General features: G+C 39.5%; 1 protein-coding gene across 1 annotated transcript; it reads left to right on the top strand.

The window, feature by feature from the left end:
• Positions 1-26: 26 nt before the first annotated feature.
• Positions 27-10,076, top strand: LOC141426838 (centromere protein I-like). The gene is made up of 13 exons (XM_074086046.1): positions 27-316; positions 719-871; positions 1,611-1,696; positions 2,253-2,360; positions 2,483-2,626; positions 2,959-3,018; positions 3,496-3,608; positions 4,708-4,874; positions 5,573-5,730; positions 6,680-6,817; positions 7,564-7,696; positions 8,400-8,568; positions 8,827-10,076. Exons 1-13 carry the CDS (start codon positions 148-150, stop codon positions 9,230-9,232), a joined length of 2,004 nt encoding a protein of 667 aa, XP_073942147.1. The 5' UTR covers positions 27-147; the 3' UTR covers positions 9,233-10,076.
• The last annotated feature ends 7,037 nt before the right edge of the window (positions 10,077-17,113 follow it).

Below are 17,113 nucleotides of genomic sequence, written 5' to 3'. Positions count from 1 at the left end.
ACTATCACTATCTGTGCGATTGCGAATTGTCAACATCACTTCATTCAACGTTTCAACGTTTTTCCTGAATTTGATTTTTGTTTTAGGGCTACGATTTTATTTAATTAAGTAGCTATAATTTTTGTAGTTAAATGACTGTAAATTATAATGGCTGACGTAGATGAAATTATTGACTATATCAAGTCATTAAAAAAAGGCTTTGACAAAGATTTGTTCCAAACCAAGATAGATGAATTGGCTCAGGCAGTTGACACCCTCGGCTTGGACATCGAAGATTTTCACACTTTGTTTAAAGTTTGGTTGAATTTATCTATACGTAAGTCATTTATTTCTTGTTTATTATTGAGTAATATCTCATTTTGTGTAGTCTTTGTTATAGAACAACATTGATACTGGTTCTTTAGTATATTAACATTGTTATTACTACTAAGTTAACATCTACTACTAGTATTCTAGTAGGTCTCTAAAGCTCCCATGAGTCATGAGACTTATTAATTAAAGACTAAATTTGCCTGTTACACTACACTAAGAATTTCGAGAATCCAATCCTTATTCCGTTTTTATTGTGAAGGAAGCATCAATGCCAAATTTTAGCTTCCAGATACAAGTATTGAGGCTAGCTGTTGAATCAGTTAATTTTCTTTACATTATTTAGACGAAAAAAAAAATATAAGCTTGAAAAAGTAATATTTTTATGCACACATATTTTATATTTCAGCCATAACAAAATGGGTGAGTATTGGAGTGTGCCTTGTGCCACAGAGCAGCATACCTGAACGGTCAGTAGACTATGCAATACGCTGGTTGCTTGCTACACAGCATGACCAGACTGCCTTTCCCAGGGTAGCCTTCTTGCTGGACTGGCTTACAGGTGAGACTGCTTGCATTTAGACATTCAGTAAAAGATGTATAGTGTGTATCTATCTGTATATGTGCTCTCATACTGGATTGTATTGATAAATGAATATTGAAAGTATACAGATGAGAAGTCACCAGGGAAAGCTTCGAATTGCCACAGTAATTCAGATCTCTGACAATGATTGACTAATTAAATTTTAAAGAATACAGTAGTTTTTTCTCAAAATTCGGTACAATGATAGATATTAGTACATGTTTGGTTAGATATGCCTTTTGGCACAGTATATATATAAGCTAAAGCAGTAGGGAAGCTACGAACATATTGATCAAAACAGACACCCTCACACAGACGCACACTCTACATGGCCTCTAAGGGGGTCTCACGGTACTGCAGTCGCGAGACCCCCTTAGAGGCCGTGTAGAGTGCGCGCCTGTGTGAGTTTGTTTGTTTTGATTGATTTGTGCGTAGCTTCCCTACTGCTTTAGCTTATATATATACTGTGCTTTTGGCGCATTTGGCATAGGCCACCTCGCAACTTTCTCTAGGTCCAGAGTTACAGTGGAGAAAGTTGCGAGCCTTACTAGGCTCCAAGGTTATCCAGATTTCGTTATCCCATCTTGTTTTCAGACATCCTTGTATTTTAATTCCATAAGAGCTATTATAAAAAAATTAAGGTAACATTGCTTTTTTATGGGTTGTTAGATGTTTTTAATCAAAATTTCTTTATTTCATGAAACTGATCTGCTTCCAGCTGCCATGGACTGCGAGTCAATTGACATTCCTGCATTGGACTCTGCCTATGAAGTATTTTTCTCATTTCTGACCTATGAAGTTGTGGTAAGTTTGTTATTGATAAATAAATGAAAAGTGTGGTAAATGTTTGCCGGCTGTTAGAGCCCTGGCACACTAATAAAGTGGACTCTAAACCTCACATAAGACGATGAGGAATAAAATTACTATAGGCAACACTATGATTATACCTACACTAGATAGAATTAAGGTGGCACAAATGCGCTATAATAAAACTCGGTTAACTGTAACTGTGTAGCTCATAGATAGACCAATTTTCACCATTTTTTATTTAGTACTTCAGTCGAGTTGAATCAAGTGGTTTAAAATGATGAAATGTGTTGTAAAAGTATGCAGAAATTACAATGGACTCCAGTAGTAGGTATCCAGGAGTATTCCAGATATTGCCAGAATTTATAAAAAGCTGTAAGAAAATATTTGATTTTTTAGATAACATTGTTTGATTTTTTTTTTATTCAAAAGTTTCCACAATTCAGAACAAATCCTATATGAAGAATGTATTTACCTCCACTCCCTCAATACTCCAAGGCCTAGCTAAGCTAATAAACTAATACTAATAACTAATTTTATTTTCTATTATCAGACAGCCCATGTGCTAAAGCTGGTCTACACACTGTCCAAACCAACAGATGTCACCCGGCCCAGAGTGCTGGAACTTCTGGATTACACCAGGAAGAGGGAGAATAAAAAGGTAAAACTAAACTTCTATTAACAAGTTTATACATAAATTATGTAAATAGCAATTAATAACAGATTGAAAGGGGTTGATACAATATGAATTTCTGAGTAGCACCTGCGCATTTGTGTTTCCAGAGCATGTGTCGGCAACTCCAGGTGCTGCTAGGTTTGTTCAAGTCTTACAAGCCAGAGCTGGTGCCCGAGGATGTCCCAGCTGTCCCAGTGCACACCACATTCAAGACCAACATCACCTTACTTACCAGATTTAAAAGATGGCAGGTAATCTAGAACTGCGATTGCTGATTTGAGTTTCATAGAATAACTTTTTTTAGTTGTATTCAAAAATAAGTTAATGTAAAAAAGATTTTTTTTGATGTCTGTTCTGGCATTGGCATCCAAACTACATATCTAGACCAAAGTTCAAGTCAAATCTGATCACTAGTTTTGACCCACAAACATACTTATGTGCCTACATACATACATAATGTACAAACATGGGTGAGTTAAAAACTTGTAATAATCGAACTTTATTGCTTAATGTTTTAATAAGTGACCTATTTTTTAAGCTGTCTTAAGTGAATGTATTGTAAGTTTGTTTTAATAATTTTCAGGACCAAAGAAATGCTTCAACAAAAGAGAGTCAACATTTGATGTGGACCAACCCAATGCTGGTGAGTATAAAGTTGTATAAAGGGATCTTCTTTCTTCAGCTCCTTGCATTCCAATACTGAGTGTAGGCCTTCAAGCAGTGCACTCCATTTTTTTCGGTTTTGTGCGTTTCTTATCCACTCCTTTCCAGAATTTTTTAACATAGGCCGTATTGTATAACGCGCGAGCGCTCACAATCGCATTCACCATATCTTTCTACCCTCATCTTTTACCGAGTGATAGAAAAGAGTGATGAAAATGATTGTGATTTCGAGTGCATTAGACAATAAGGCCTATAATCGGTCTATCGTTAGAGTGGTTTACCGACATTGTAATGTCCTGTTCTGGGTCTACACTCAAGTAGTAATTTTACCCAGATATAATTTTTACCCAGATAATTTTGCCTGGCGCGGCATTTGTGAAAACACTACTTTATTAATGTAATATTTTTGCTGAATAATCAAAGTATATATTAACAGTTTGGTGGTATTTATTTACAGGGCAGACAAAATAAGAAAGGGGACAGCCTAGTACCTAGCATAGAGTTCCTCAATATTGGTGTGCAGCAGTATTCAGACAAAGAACCACAGAAGAATTATCTCGATTTTACAGAGTAAGTTACACATGTTAAACTTAAACAAATATATGTACCTACTAATTAAATAAAGGTTGCAAACCTCAAGTAACTTCATACAAAATAAACACAATGAACTGATTCTTCTAAAAACTTTTTTCCGATCATAGACATCTTGGAAAGAAAATTAATAAAACATTATGTGATGAAAAACTGACAGTTGGCTTGCATATGCGCGATTAAACTTGAATCCTCTCAATTTTACATGCAATTATTTGAACATAAAGCCGGCCAAGAGCGTGTCGGACACGCCTGGAATAGGGTTCCGTTAGCCATTACGAAAAAATTAAGTAATGTTTTTCTAAGGATTTCGTATTTTGTACGGAATATTCCAAGTTTAGGTATATTTTATACTTCGGCTGCTATTTACTCCTAAACTAATAATAATTCTCAAGAAAACTTAACCGTTATAGTTTTCTTTGTAAGTTTGATATACTTACTACCATCCTGAATTAAAAAAAAAAATTCCACCCTCCGGTTTAGATTTTAGAGGGGGGGGGGGGGATTTTTTATTGTACCATTTTGTCGGCATAGTTCACATATATATTCGTGCAAAATTACAGCTTTCTAGCATTGATCTCATATTAATGCTCGTATTAATAAGTGCTTTTTTTGAGATAGCGCCTTTTGGCTTAGGGGGGCAGAAATGTTCTGTCAACCTAAAACTATAAAAGTTGTGTTGCCAGCAACACCATGTTCTATTTAAAAACTGGCCAAGTGCGAGTAGGACTCGCGCACGAAGGGTTTCGCACCATTATCTATACAACATTAGACATTAGCAAAAAAAACGAGTTTTTTGTATGGGAGCCCCTCTCAATAATATTTTTTTGAAGTAATTCTACAACTAAATATTCTGTGAATATTTCAAGCATCTACCTGTTGCCGTAAATATTTATTTTATTCTGTTTTTAGTATTTGCTGTTATAGCGGCCACTACATAATCTGTGAAAATTTCAAGTGTCTAACTATTACGGCTCAAGAGGTAGAGCCCTGTGACAGACAGACGGACAGACAGTCTCAGTAATAGGGTTCAGTAAAAATGGAAAGTGCACCGTGCGTGATTGAGCCCTTGTTTCAGGCCGGTGTCGCTGCTGCAGTTCGCGGCGCGTTGCTCTCGCGCGGCGTCCCGGCCGGCGCGGCTGCGCGCGCTGCTGCGGAACGACGCCGGCCTCGTGCTGCTCGCGCTCTGCACGCCGCCCGCGCGCGCCGCTCTGCTCATGGATCTGGCCTGCACGCTCAGCTCCTGTGAGTTGACTACACATCGTCACCATCATTATTATCAGCCGTAGTAGTACAGTCATTGCGTCGATTGCAGAGTATAGGTAGATTCATTCACGATGACGCGTGCCGTGGTTCTTATTACAATGTCATTAATGGCTAAATTTGACAAAATCACGCGTCTTCGTGGATGGCACTAGGTATAGGCAGTTGGTACTTTGTCTACCCTGTTGCCAGGCCCTATACCACGAAGTGCAAAACTCGAACTTCGTCTGTTGCCGTCCCGCTGACGCTTATGTCATTTAATACGCGAGTGAAAGGGACGGTGCGATACGAACTTCGATTTGCGAGTTTCGTAGTAGCCCATCTGCTCAATGCACGCCACAGAATCATCATCATCATCATATCAGCCGTAAGACGTTCACTTGTCATTAAATTAAATTTCAAATCAATTACACTGTCCCAAGTGGATAAAAAGTGAATTGTGAAGTTCTAAAGATTGAACGATTTTGTTTACTAAAAGATCTAAATAAGCAAAAACATAACCTTAAAATGGCGCCTAATTGATGCCAGATGTATGTATGATGTGCGCGCTGAGAAAGAGTGTCAATAGAGTATTCTTAACTAGCGAGAGCGGTACGAAGCATTCCTTTTGATTGGCATGTACGGGTGACGTAGGGTAGGTGTAACAGCGTGGTGCTCGGTATTAATTAGGTTGTCTGCAGGTTTCCTGGACGCGTCGCCTCACAGCGAGGCAGAGAAGCGCGACGCACTGCACCGCATAGCGGCCCTGCAGAGAGTGCTGTGCCAGCCGCTGCGCCCTGTCTCTGCCTTCCTCGCACACTTCTTACCGCTCTGGGACGAGGCGCAATACTTCAGCGAGGTCAGTGAACCCGCGTAATGCATGGAACAAAAAAAATATTCCAACTATACAATACAACGTTACATAGTACTGTCTGTGTCCTAACATATGTATTCAATTTCCTATGAAATTAATTAGTATGAAAAAGTGGATACATAAGTCTGGGGCACAGACCGTACGATTGTGTTGACAAACAATTAATGACGTCGTAACTAGTTATTGTGATACAAAATTAATGGGAAAATCGTGTTTTGATAGGTTATAAAAAGCACGCTACTTGATTGGTGGTGTCATCATCCCTAGTATGTATTTACCTCTTACCTACCTTGCAGTGGCGTGGCATCGTAACAACTCGATTCCTGCCCGGTTGCCTAAATTTTTTCCATAACATCAGTTATAATATAATACAACAAGTATGGCTAAGCTTGTACTACACTATCTCCAAGGAGTTGCATTCTAAGACAACTATTTCACATTTCTCTCGCTCTCCGGGTTGCCTAGCGAAAATGTTGACGTAATGAGGGCTGTCGCGTATGAATTCGCCACTAGAGGCGCTAGTGTAGCGTGAGGTCTCCGAAATGTCAAATCTCATAGTTTTTGGGTGAGCTACGCGGGTTTATTTATAATTAGAATAATTTTGTGAATATTTTGCAATATCTGAAATTAATTATGGCAAATATGCGTTCCGGGGCAATGAATGTCTGTGTTTTGAGAGAGTTTTGTCTTTCAGAAACCTTTGTCCTCCCTTTTTTCCGAACAAAACAGGGACTATGCAACACTGTGGCATGCTCGATATTTTTATGGTACGGTTTTAAGGTGTATTAAATATGATTTTAATCTAAACTTTGTTTTCACGCCGGTAATAACAGACTTCGAAAGCCATACTTAAAAACCTCACGCAACAGTGCGCCATTTAGTGAGACAAAAAACGATAGCCCTCATTGGTACCATGTGTAACCCCCTCTGTCAGATCCTGGAGCTGCTGGAGTGGGTGGACGTGGAAGCGGTGGCACGTGTCCTGGCGCCGCTGCAGCGTGCCTACCAGCGCGCCGCGCCCGCGCGTCAGTGCGCGCTGCTAACGACGCTCACTACTATGTACACCAACCTTGTGAGTAGCGGAGCATATCTTGATTCCGGTTTGTTAGGCTCCTGCTTGACCTCGCTTTGAGCTCCTGGTCAAACGACAATTTTACACGAGTGAACCGACGTTCCTCGTGTGTTACGAAAATTAACTAATAAAAATGTTCGTCAACTAATAATTTCAATTATCACCTGCTCGCAAAATTGCAATAGAAAATAATACAGATATGTGTTCAAATATATTTTTATTGTTTAACAAACCGAGTTGTGAAAGAACTTTATCTTAAAAAATAACGAAGATATCAATATCTTAAATATCTTAAAAATAACAATTTAACTTGTTAAATAGACAGGGAGATCCATCTTGGATAAAGACAACAGAGACCATAAAAAGTTTATACTAAGTTTAATTTTTCTAAAAAGAGATAGAGTGCAAAATTTAAGCGCTCATATCTTGCTAATATTTGAACAGATATGAATGATTTTTACGTCATTCGTTTTATCTTCCAGTTTTATATCATGTTAAATTCTTTGAAAGAAATCGTCCACGCATATATATATATTCCCTAATAACATGGTGGTGGAAAAAGTAACAATACCTACTTATTGCCCTTGAGGATAAAAAAAAATCCAATTAAACTGTCACAATGAAACATTTTCAATTACTTTTGTGTGCACGCGGGGCCCCTAGGTGATGCGGGCCCTTAGGTCTTTCCTACCTACCTACCTATCTAGTGCCTACTCTACCTGATGGTAATTCGTGCGTGATCCCAGGTGTACGCGAGCGCGCGCCGCCGGCCGGTGCTGGGGCCGCCGCCGCCGCCGCGTGCCGCGATCCTCGCCGCGCTGCGCGCCGTCGCCGAGGCCGTCCACGGCATGTGCGGACGGGCGCTGCAGGCGAACCCAGGTACAGTACTAGCTTATCTGAACGATGTAACGCTGTATAGATCGATTCGCAAGAGCTGAGGTCTCGATGTTTACTTTACAGGTGGTAGGACCTTGTGCAAAGTCCGCCCGGATTGCTACCACCATCTTGCTCGCTAATCCTGCCGTGAAATAGCAGTGCTTGCACTGTTGTGTTTCGGCGTGGAGAGTAAGACAGCCGGTGAAATTACTGGCACTTGAGGTATCCCATCTTAGGCCTCTAGGCTGGCAACGCATCTGCAATCCCCCTGGTGTTGCAGGTGTCTATGGGCGGTGGTGATCTCTTACCATCAGGAGACCCACTTGCTCGTTTGCCATCCAGTCGAATAAATAAAATAAAAAACAAGGCGCATACGACTCGTCTAAATTCAGTTTAGGTTCTCGGCACCAAGAAAAAAAACTCGAATAATCTGTAATCCTGCTGCTGCTGCTGCAACATTTAACGCAATAAAGAGTTTGAGTTTGTTGCTAGTAAAGCTTGAAGTTGGATGGACGGATGATGAAAGCAGTAGTTTATGTACATAACAGTTAATAAGAGAAAGAGGTGTACAAAGTCGAATTATAATAAAATGATTCGATTGATCACTTCAATCTCATAAGCTTGCACCCTTTTTCTTGGAAGACTAAAGTGGATTTTAGATCCTAGTAGATCGATATGGATGCCTCAAACCGTGTTCATATTGCAGATGACATCAGGCTGCTGTACTCGAGCGTACAGTCGGCGGAGCGCATGGGGCTAGCGGAGCTGGCGGGGGGAGTACCCCCGGGAGGCCTGCCCGCGCCCGCCGCGCTCGCGCTGCCGCTGCTGGGCGTGTCCGCTGCGCTGCTGGACCGGGTCGCCGCCCTTATACTGCTGTAACTATTGAACAACGGATTTTTTATCCATCTATCTTTTGTCCCATTTGTTTTTGTCATCCATCATTACCTCTCATATATAGTTTTCTAGAATTTTTTGCCGAACAACGAACACACTAGCTAGAATATAGACACTGGCAAAATGGTCCTCTGATAAAAATCATTTTTTTTGTAACTAACTAACGCTCCGCGCTTTATCCATCATCCGTGTCGGGGAACTTCGAACTGCCGAAAAGTACAAAATCACCCTCCTTTCAGGTACAAGAAAGTAATGTTCGCTTTGCAATCGACAAAAGAGAACCAAAAGGATCAAAGGCATTCCGAACACAAGCAAGTACTGAAAGGCTACACGTCGGACCTTGTACGTTGTCTGGTGGAAGAGGGCATGTTCTCAGGCCGGCAGAGCGGCTTCGCCTTCAGACGGCTGCACCCGCAAGTAGCACAGAAACTCACTGAGTATGTCCCAGATGCCGATAGCATGTTAAGCATAAGACATCATCTCGCTCTTGCCCCGTACACGTACTTACAGATCGAAGGTACTAATTCTGCGTTTGCCGACAACGAACTCTGGTTCGAAGCGGTCATAAACCAAGAGTTCAAGCATTTGTCTACGCTATTTCTCAAACTTGGTTGGGGTAGAAAAATTGCAAGTAAAAGTCTCTAGTCGCTATCTTGTCACATACAAACGTTACACATGAGAATGTTTTGAGAAAAATGTGGATTTCATTGTATGTGTGTGATTGTATGCCGAAACTACCCGACTAGCAGGCGTTTTAAAATACGAATTATGAACTGTTAAGTTTGACTGTAAACCTTCAACTGGTATTAATATAGGTTAGATACATCGTGCCGTCTTGGTGTGCCTTCTAGTTTATTGTTAAGAATTTTATTGAGAATAACGAACTTTTTGAAATGATAGCGTTATGCTAAGATGTATTATTATATGTGTCACGATTCACAACAGACCAAGAATTATCACGTTGTTTTAAACGTGCCAATGTTTGATTTGATTAGTCGTCATAGCGTAAGATCCCACCGTATCATTCTGCGCCTATCTGTTCTTTGATTTAAATGTGACTTATGAGGTTACACAGAGGTTCATACAACGCCGCAGGTCTGCCTAGCAAAATCTTGTCGTTAGTTGTTTCATATTACTATGTAGTACGTAACGTAACTAGATCCAGTAAAGATAAAGCTACGCTCCAGGAGTCTAACCTGGCTCTTTAACGTTCCATATTATGTGCTCAACATGTATACCAAGCTGTGGGTACGTTACTTAGCGAAATTTCCCAAAGTATTCTTGAAATGGTAACGATGGTTTCTACGACTTATTATTTGTTCGTTATGGTTACCTTGCGATATTTCCGAACAATTTGTCGCTAAGCGCCATCTGTACGCAAGTCTGCGGTACGACGTAGTTGCACACTTTCATAAAGCATGTACTGTACTGCCCACAAGGAATGAGAGATGGCGCTGTTTTCAAATTCTAACGAACTATCTAATAAATATTAAATTAAAAAAAAATCTTGCCATTACAATTACAAAAATAAGAGAAACAAAAAACTAATCACTACCGAAGTACGAAACTATAGTTTTTTTTGTATCCGCCTCTTTTCTATGACACTTTATGCAAGCATAGAAGCTGAATGCAACAAAAAATAAACGTACCGTAAAAGCGAAATATTACGAAAAAAAAATCAAGATTTTGCTAGGCAGCCCTGTCCGACATATCATATGATTCATATGACTATGACACATTTTCGATCAAAGAACAGATAGGAACAAAATTGTTCCTTATTACATTTTAAACCATTACATTTAAAAACTTTGGTCGCAGTTCAAACTGTAGGTGACCGCAGAGAGTTGTTTGAGTATGAAATCATTTTGCATTGTACCTACACTACAACGTTTAGAAAGATACGGTATTTAATGCGACTATAATTTTGATAACTTTAATAATAGGTATTAAATCTTTCTTTGAATCTATTTATTAAAAATAAAATGAACAATACAAACAGAACAAACAAAGATAAGCTCTCGTCCATTTCCCTTTGGGGTAGACATGTCCGAAGCAGGTGGCAAATCAATAGTCACAGCACGGAGCTATCGTGACATGTTACCCTAATGTTTTGACACAACAGTACTGCCAAAGCACTTCACGAATACTGAAAATGTATTCAAATAGTAGTATAAAAAAACTTGAAGTTTGTAAATAACCGTTTGGTTATTTAATAGCTAAGTACCTACTATTTTTTATCATTGTAAATACGAAATATTAAATTAATAATACAAGTAACTACTTTATAGTTTTTTTTTGAATTATCAGTCCACCTTTGTCTTTTAGAAGCATAAAATTGATTTAGAGCGGGTAAGTACGTCCTTTGTCCGTTAACTAGGAGCCGCCGGAAAAAGCTCGTGCTCCCTGTTTTCGGAGGTTGAAAAAATATTTGAGTGTCCTTAATTTACCGGGGATTGATTAAATTATCCGGGGTTCCGTCCATCGCTTTTCAATTCCCGGGGCGCTCGAAAGAAAACGAGAAATCAAAATAGGCCCGAGAGGTGCTCGGGACCATTAATTACTCCCTAAAAAAGTGTAGCCCGGTGCCCCTGCCACGCGACCCGCTCGCGCGCACAAATTAATACAATATCATGATGTATTATGTATCGTATCGCGTGGGTACTCTGCTCTATTCAGCTCTGTCCTACTTAGGGTGACTATCATATAGGACTCGCTAGAATGTATTATACTTTCTCCGACTCTGTCGCCACGCTTTACGGTTCACTTCATGTTGTAATATATTTTCTCCCTCAAACTCGCTTGATGAGTTTCATTGTTGTAAAAGTCGAAAAGGAAATGATTGAAATGAACATATTGAACATTGATTCTTTACTTTCTTTTCCAAAGAGCACAAAGGAGTGATCTGCGTTAGGCAATAGCTAGAAAGCTTTTTAACAAAATTGCGTTTTTTTGACAAAGGGTGGTAATAATGTTATCGCTATATAAGTACATATTGAACCCGGTGCATCCCGACTGAGCCGAGGACGTTTTCCACAAATTGTCAATGGGTTCTGCGACAGCCGCGGGAGCACAAGGCGTCAGTGACGTACGGTTTCGGGCGACGTAAGTTATTTTTCCGTTTCCTCTTGTTACGGGCGCTCATTTATTTTTCGTGGTCCGCTCGAAAGCATAAATTATGGACATCGTGGCCGGAGTCTGCACGTAGTGGGGAGGGGGCCGCCCCACGCCACCCCTCGCCTCAATGAGAAATGTTTCAGGGCCCTTTGTCCCCTTATGCCCCTTTTTGCGAGCGACATCTTCAAGGATACTGTGTTAATCGGACCCAGCGATACTTTTTACGAATAACGTCAACAGAAGTCGCCTGGAAAAACCGTTTTTTCGGCAGGTTCGTCTTTTGCTTTTGATGGTCCTTTCTTTGTGAAAGATCGCTATTTTGTCTGCTATGTCAGCTTCTAAATTAAATCCTGATAAATTTTGCGTTAAAATGATTTGGTATCACTTTAATACTGTTTTTGTAATACTTTTTGCGTTATTTTAGTATCGTAAGAAAGCCTGAACAAAATATAAACCCAATTGTACATAGTTGCCAGTCAGCATTGCTTACGTTCGCTTACCCTGAGTAGGTAAGGCCTGCGCTTAGTAGCGGGTGTAACGTCCCTATAAAAGGTAACAAAATAATATTTTCGATGATGTAGGGACCTAGCTAATTTTAAATAACCTACCTGTCAAACTTTATATTCGAATAACACTAATTCTTCGGTTAAATTCATGGGGAATTGAACTTGTTACCTAGTCCCCTACTTCTGCCGTCAAATAACCATAAAACATGTTTCATACAAATTGGGATGCACCAAAAAAATTACCTATAGTTTTTATTTTATTTTTGGAAAGAATATGATATTTTAATTAAGATACCATTTTCATCGATTTTTAATTAAGATTTTCATCGATTTTTAATTAAGATGAGTATTTTATTTTTATATTTTTTTTACGAAATATGCTGGATGACGTCACAGTGAGACAGCCATGTTCCATTGCCTAGAAAAAGTCAGGTTGTACATAACATATTCTGTGGCATTACTGATTTGTCTTGTCACTGACAACTGTTTAAAGCCGGGTGCGCATCATGTGATTAAAGTTCTATCTTTGTCACTCTTTGCTATTATAAGCAGGACAGCAACATCAACATTTCAAACTGTCAATTTGCTTCAGAGTGTAGACCTGCTTTATAACCGCCATTGTGACATTACTTAAATTTTGTTTATTTAAATCAGTTTATCGAAAAAATCTAAATATTTTGCTAATTGGTCATCGTTCATCCACCATTACCTCTCATATTTCGTTTTCTAGAATTTTTTTACCGTACAACGGCAAAAACTACTAGACACTGGCAAAATTGACCTCTGATGGACAGAGCCATATTTTTTTAAAGAAACAACAAATCAGTTTATCATATTTTCGGAATCTGAATTCTAAAAACGCTTCACAAAGCCTATTTCTCCAAATAGTTTTCGATTTATTATATGTTGTCAAAAAATGGGACATCCCAATTATGGTAACGTCTTAATGATAGAGAGTGCTCCTGATAACGTAATCTTCATATAAATTCTCATGGTATTATCACAAAATACGGCACGATCTCATGCTCTCGGAGGGTTGTTTTTGTGGGTAAAAATATGCGCAACTGGTAACAATTGATAGGGGAGGTGTGCGAAGGGTGCAATAGTTCATATCTCGCTCGCGGAACCCTTTGTGACTCCGCTTTCCTTTTTATCCCTACTCAAAAATCGCTTTGAGAGTTGTGTTTTCGCCGTCCTGATGTAACTACTGCTCCCATTTTTTGTTTATCAAATTTTTGCTTAGGGTCGGAGCGGGGTGCGTGCGTGTTTTTGACCGTTATTACTGCGTGGGATACGGTTTACTTGTTTAGTCACGGTTATACGTACTCGTACAACTGGAGATACGTTTATGCTCAAAGTAATGTCTTTTGGCTACTTAGGTGCGTGAGTGGTTTTGAAAATTCGATCATATGGCACGCAGTCAAGTTGGCCTTCTGGATTATTTATACGTCTAGGTGTACGAATGCTTAAAAAAAAAAACTATGAAATTTGATCAATAGAAAATCAGCAATTTATTTTAGAAACAAAGAAAGAAAATAATTTATTTATAACAGCAGTGACACATTACATAGGTTTTAGAAAACAATTTTACCTGTTGTGGAAATAATAATCTCACGAGTAGGTACCTATTGGTTTTCCTAGCAGTTTTCTGGCTGTCTAATTTGGTTACTTTAGTCCGTTCGACAATACCGGGCAAGTGTGTGTTGAAAATGAGTTATGAATATTGTTTAGTCGCTGACACAAAATAGCCCATTTTCATAGCACCATTACGGCGGTTACGTCCTTTTATGTAAGAATGACAGGTTTTCGAAGATATCTCAAAAACTACAAGTCCTGGTTTTTCTCAATCTAATTTATGAGCGAGTGAAGTGTCTCCGTTTCAAGTTGTCCGTTTCGTAGCCCTTCCGCTCCGCCGTCCAGCTATCCGGCTGTCCTTCTCTACTTACATCTCTGCCTATAGGTCTTTTTAACCGACTTCAAAAAAGGAGGAGGTTATCAATTCGGTTGTATTTTTTTTGTCTGTCTTCAATTAGGTCCCATAAGCACCAAATCAGGATCTGATGATTGGATCTTAAGGTAATCAAGGGAACTCTTCAAATGTTTTAGGGACACCTATAGTAAATTGGATATATTTAGTAGTAACTCGTGCATTTGCTCTTGAAAATCATCATTTGGTGAAGTGAAACTGATGATGAAGACCACAGTTGACCATCGAAGTTACTACTCAATAACAAGCATTGGTTGAATTTTAATTACTTTGACACAGTTGCTAAGCAATTTATGCTCCTCGTAATGCATATGGTAAAACGGGTGGTGAAGCACCAGGACTCCTCAATAATTTATTTTATTATTTATTTTTCAAAAACATTACACAGTATTACAGCTTAAAACTAATGCACTGTGTAATTTATAAGTAGGTAGTAACAGTATAAACTAAAACACAATATAATGGGTAAGATAAAAAAATAAATAACAATAGTTCCCTATTGTTATTTATTTATTTTATTTTCAAGTAACAGTAAACTGCTGGCTCGTGCTGAGGCACCGACCGACTTCAGACTGGTAGAAAATTATTTTCATGGTTTTTTGTAGTCTGTTCAATTTTTTTGTTATAATTTTATAACAGAGATGTGCGAGATATGCACACTCACGAAGCCACAATATCGTTTAGTTTCATGACATTATCTTGTTTTTTTTTGGTTGCCACCTTTCTAATATTAGAGGGATGGGGACATCATTTTGGCGACTTTAAATCAGGCTTATTACTTTACTAGCGACCGCCCGCGGCTCCGCCCGCGTAGAATAGGTATAGGTATTATGCAGTTGGATATTTTGTAAAGGTCTGTCCAGATCTGGCGAATGCGCCCCGTGCGCACTGTTCGCTAAACGCTCCTGCATTGCATGCCCGCTGCACACGTGTATACAATAACTGTAGCGATCTGGACACACCTTTTGAAATATCTGGGAATAGCAATTGTCATGCCCATATTATTCGCCCGCGATTAGAAAGGGATTGGAGTTGACATTGTCGTGTACAATGCACGGTAGTGCGGAACCCTTCTCGCGGAAATCTGATTGGCAATTGGCCAGTTTTTCTATTTCACAAGTCTCAACACATTTACAACAGAGTTAAGAATTTAACTTGACTAGGTACTTAACACTACTTGACAGACACTGCAAGTAGGTATAGTTCTATCACTTCGAATTTGTTATAACGATTCTTTTCAACTTCTTTCAGACTTGCGAATCTTTGTAAGTAACCTAGGTAGGTACTAAGACATTTTTTAAAGAGTAGGTTAACAATAGATAGGTTGACAGAGATTGTGTTTTGCGGTCTTGAATAAACTTGATAGATATGACCCAGAAAGCTTAGTGCCTAGATACAGCGTTACTGCGTCGATCCTCCAGAGCTAATGTCGCAGCGGGCCAACGACGCGATTCCTATCTTTATTACGGTTATCTGGGAGCGGGCAGTAGCGATTTGTTTTACGAGATGGCTGTTTAGCTATACGTACATATTTAAACAGTCCAAATGTCAAAGCCCTTCTAAACCTCCGAGATCTGCAAACACAGGCGTTGAATCGTGTTAGTGTAGGCGAGAGCAAGCTCGCCGGCTGCTGTCTGTACCCGAATCGATAAAATTCGGGTCCGTGCCCCCGAGCGTCGCCATGGCAACGCGCCCGAGAGGGGATCCTCCCGCCATCTCCGAGAACACCGATGTTGACTTTAGACGGATAGGGTAAGAGGCTTATTAATGGATTTGTGTTACTTTACTCTTACCTATAAAACAACTCCAAAAAACTGTTTATCTTTAGCGCCTGTTTGTACTTGGCTTGAAAAATGTGCCAGTAATTATAAAAATCCTCTTAGATTTAAAGATATTTAGTAGAAAGATCAAAGATTTCGTTTAATTGATGTTCGCATTGTTTTTTGGTAGAAGGGCGGTGAAAAGTGGAAAACGAGAAGGTCTGCAAATAATGGTGGAGTATTTTCTTGGAGCGAGCGCCGCCATCTTCCCAGACCGCGTGACGCCATTTCAAATTGAGTGCGTTCACGTCGGTGAGCCCTCCTAACATTATTTTCGTTCTGAATCACACTGACTGTGCGGACTCCTAATGTAGGATGTATTGAAATTAAACGAACTGCAGATCGTTGAACACGGCTTACCCGTTGTAGGAATTTGACAATATCGCCAGTGCTCCTTTTGTGGGATTCTAAAGTGTTACCTTTAAACGAGAATCATCTAAGTAATGGCCTTTTGTGAATCTTCCTGCCATCTTAAGATAAAATTACTTCTTCAATCTAGATTTATTACCGGTAACGAATAGGCTGAAATCCGGCAAGATCCGAATATTCCGTTTATAAATTGCTTGATAAGCCAATTAAATATTTGGAAGGGTATGATAGCTACAAGTATAATCCCGGCATTCCAATTAAGCTTCGTAATTGGGCACATTAACGAACCCGTTTCAATAAACTTTATACTTATTTGGGAATACGTATGGTTTAATTATCAGATTTAATTCATCGAACGTATAGGTAGGTATAGGTATACGTGTCCCCTTGGAAAGACAGTATCGCTTTCAAATATCCAATTTGTAAGGACATCAAAAGAACGGAATATGCAATAAGGTAAGTAGCCGGGAGCCCTGTCGTGCGCCCCGGCGGGCCGCGGCCCCGCCTGCCTCCGGCGACAGTTTATCCGGCTGCGAGGGTGCGCAAACTTTCGCCTTTAATATTTCTTTGCGGCGCGGGATTACTTAGCGATGAATAAATCGCATTTTAAATTGAAAGGCGATTTTGCACTGAGTGGGTGTTTGGTTTCTGCGATTTCAATGTTACGCTATCTAGGTACTCAATACATTTTAGTAAGCTAAGCATCGTCAGTGAAACTAGCTTCAGGATG

This window comes from Choristoneura fumiferana, chromosome 3 (genome assembly GCF_025370935.1).
Source record: "Choristoneura fumiferana chromosome 3, NRCan_CFum_1, whole genome shotgun sequence".
In the NCBI taxonomy this organism is placed as follows: Eukaryota; Metazoa; Arthropoda; class Insecta; order Lepidoptera; family Tortricidae; genus Choristoneura; species Choristoneura fumiferana.
This window is presented reverse-complemented; position numbering and strand designations above follow the sequence as displayed.

Bases quoted from the DNA above. Each gene is read 5' to 3' on its own strand.
- LOC141426838 (XM_074086046.1), top strand. From the start codon at position 148: ATGGCTGACGTAGATGAAATTATTGACTATATCAAGTCATTAAAAAAA. The intron at 6,818-7,563 runs GTGAGTAGCGGA...GCGTGATCCCAG, and splicing joins CTACTATGTACACCAACCTT to GTGTACGCGAGCGCGCGCCG. The intron at 7,697-8,399 runs GTACAGTACTAG...TTCATATTGCAG, and splicing joins GGCGCTGCAGGCGAACCCAG to ATGACATCAGGCTGCTGTAC.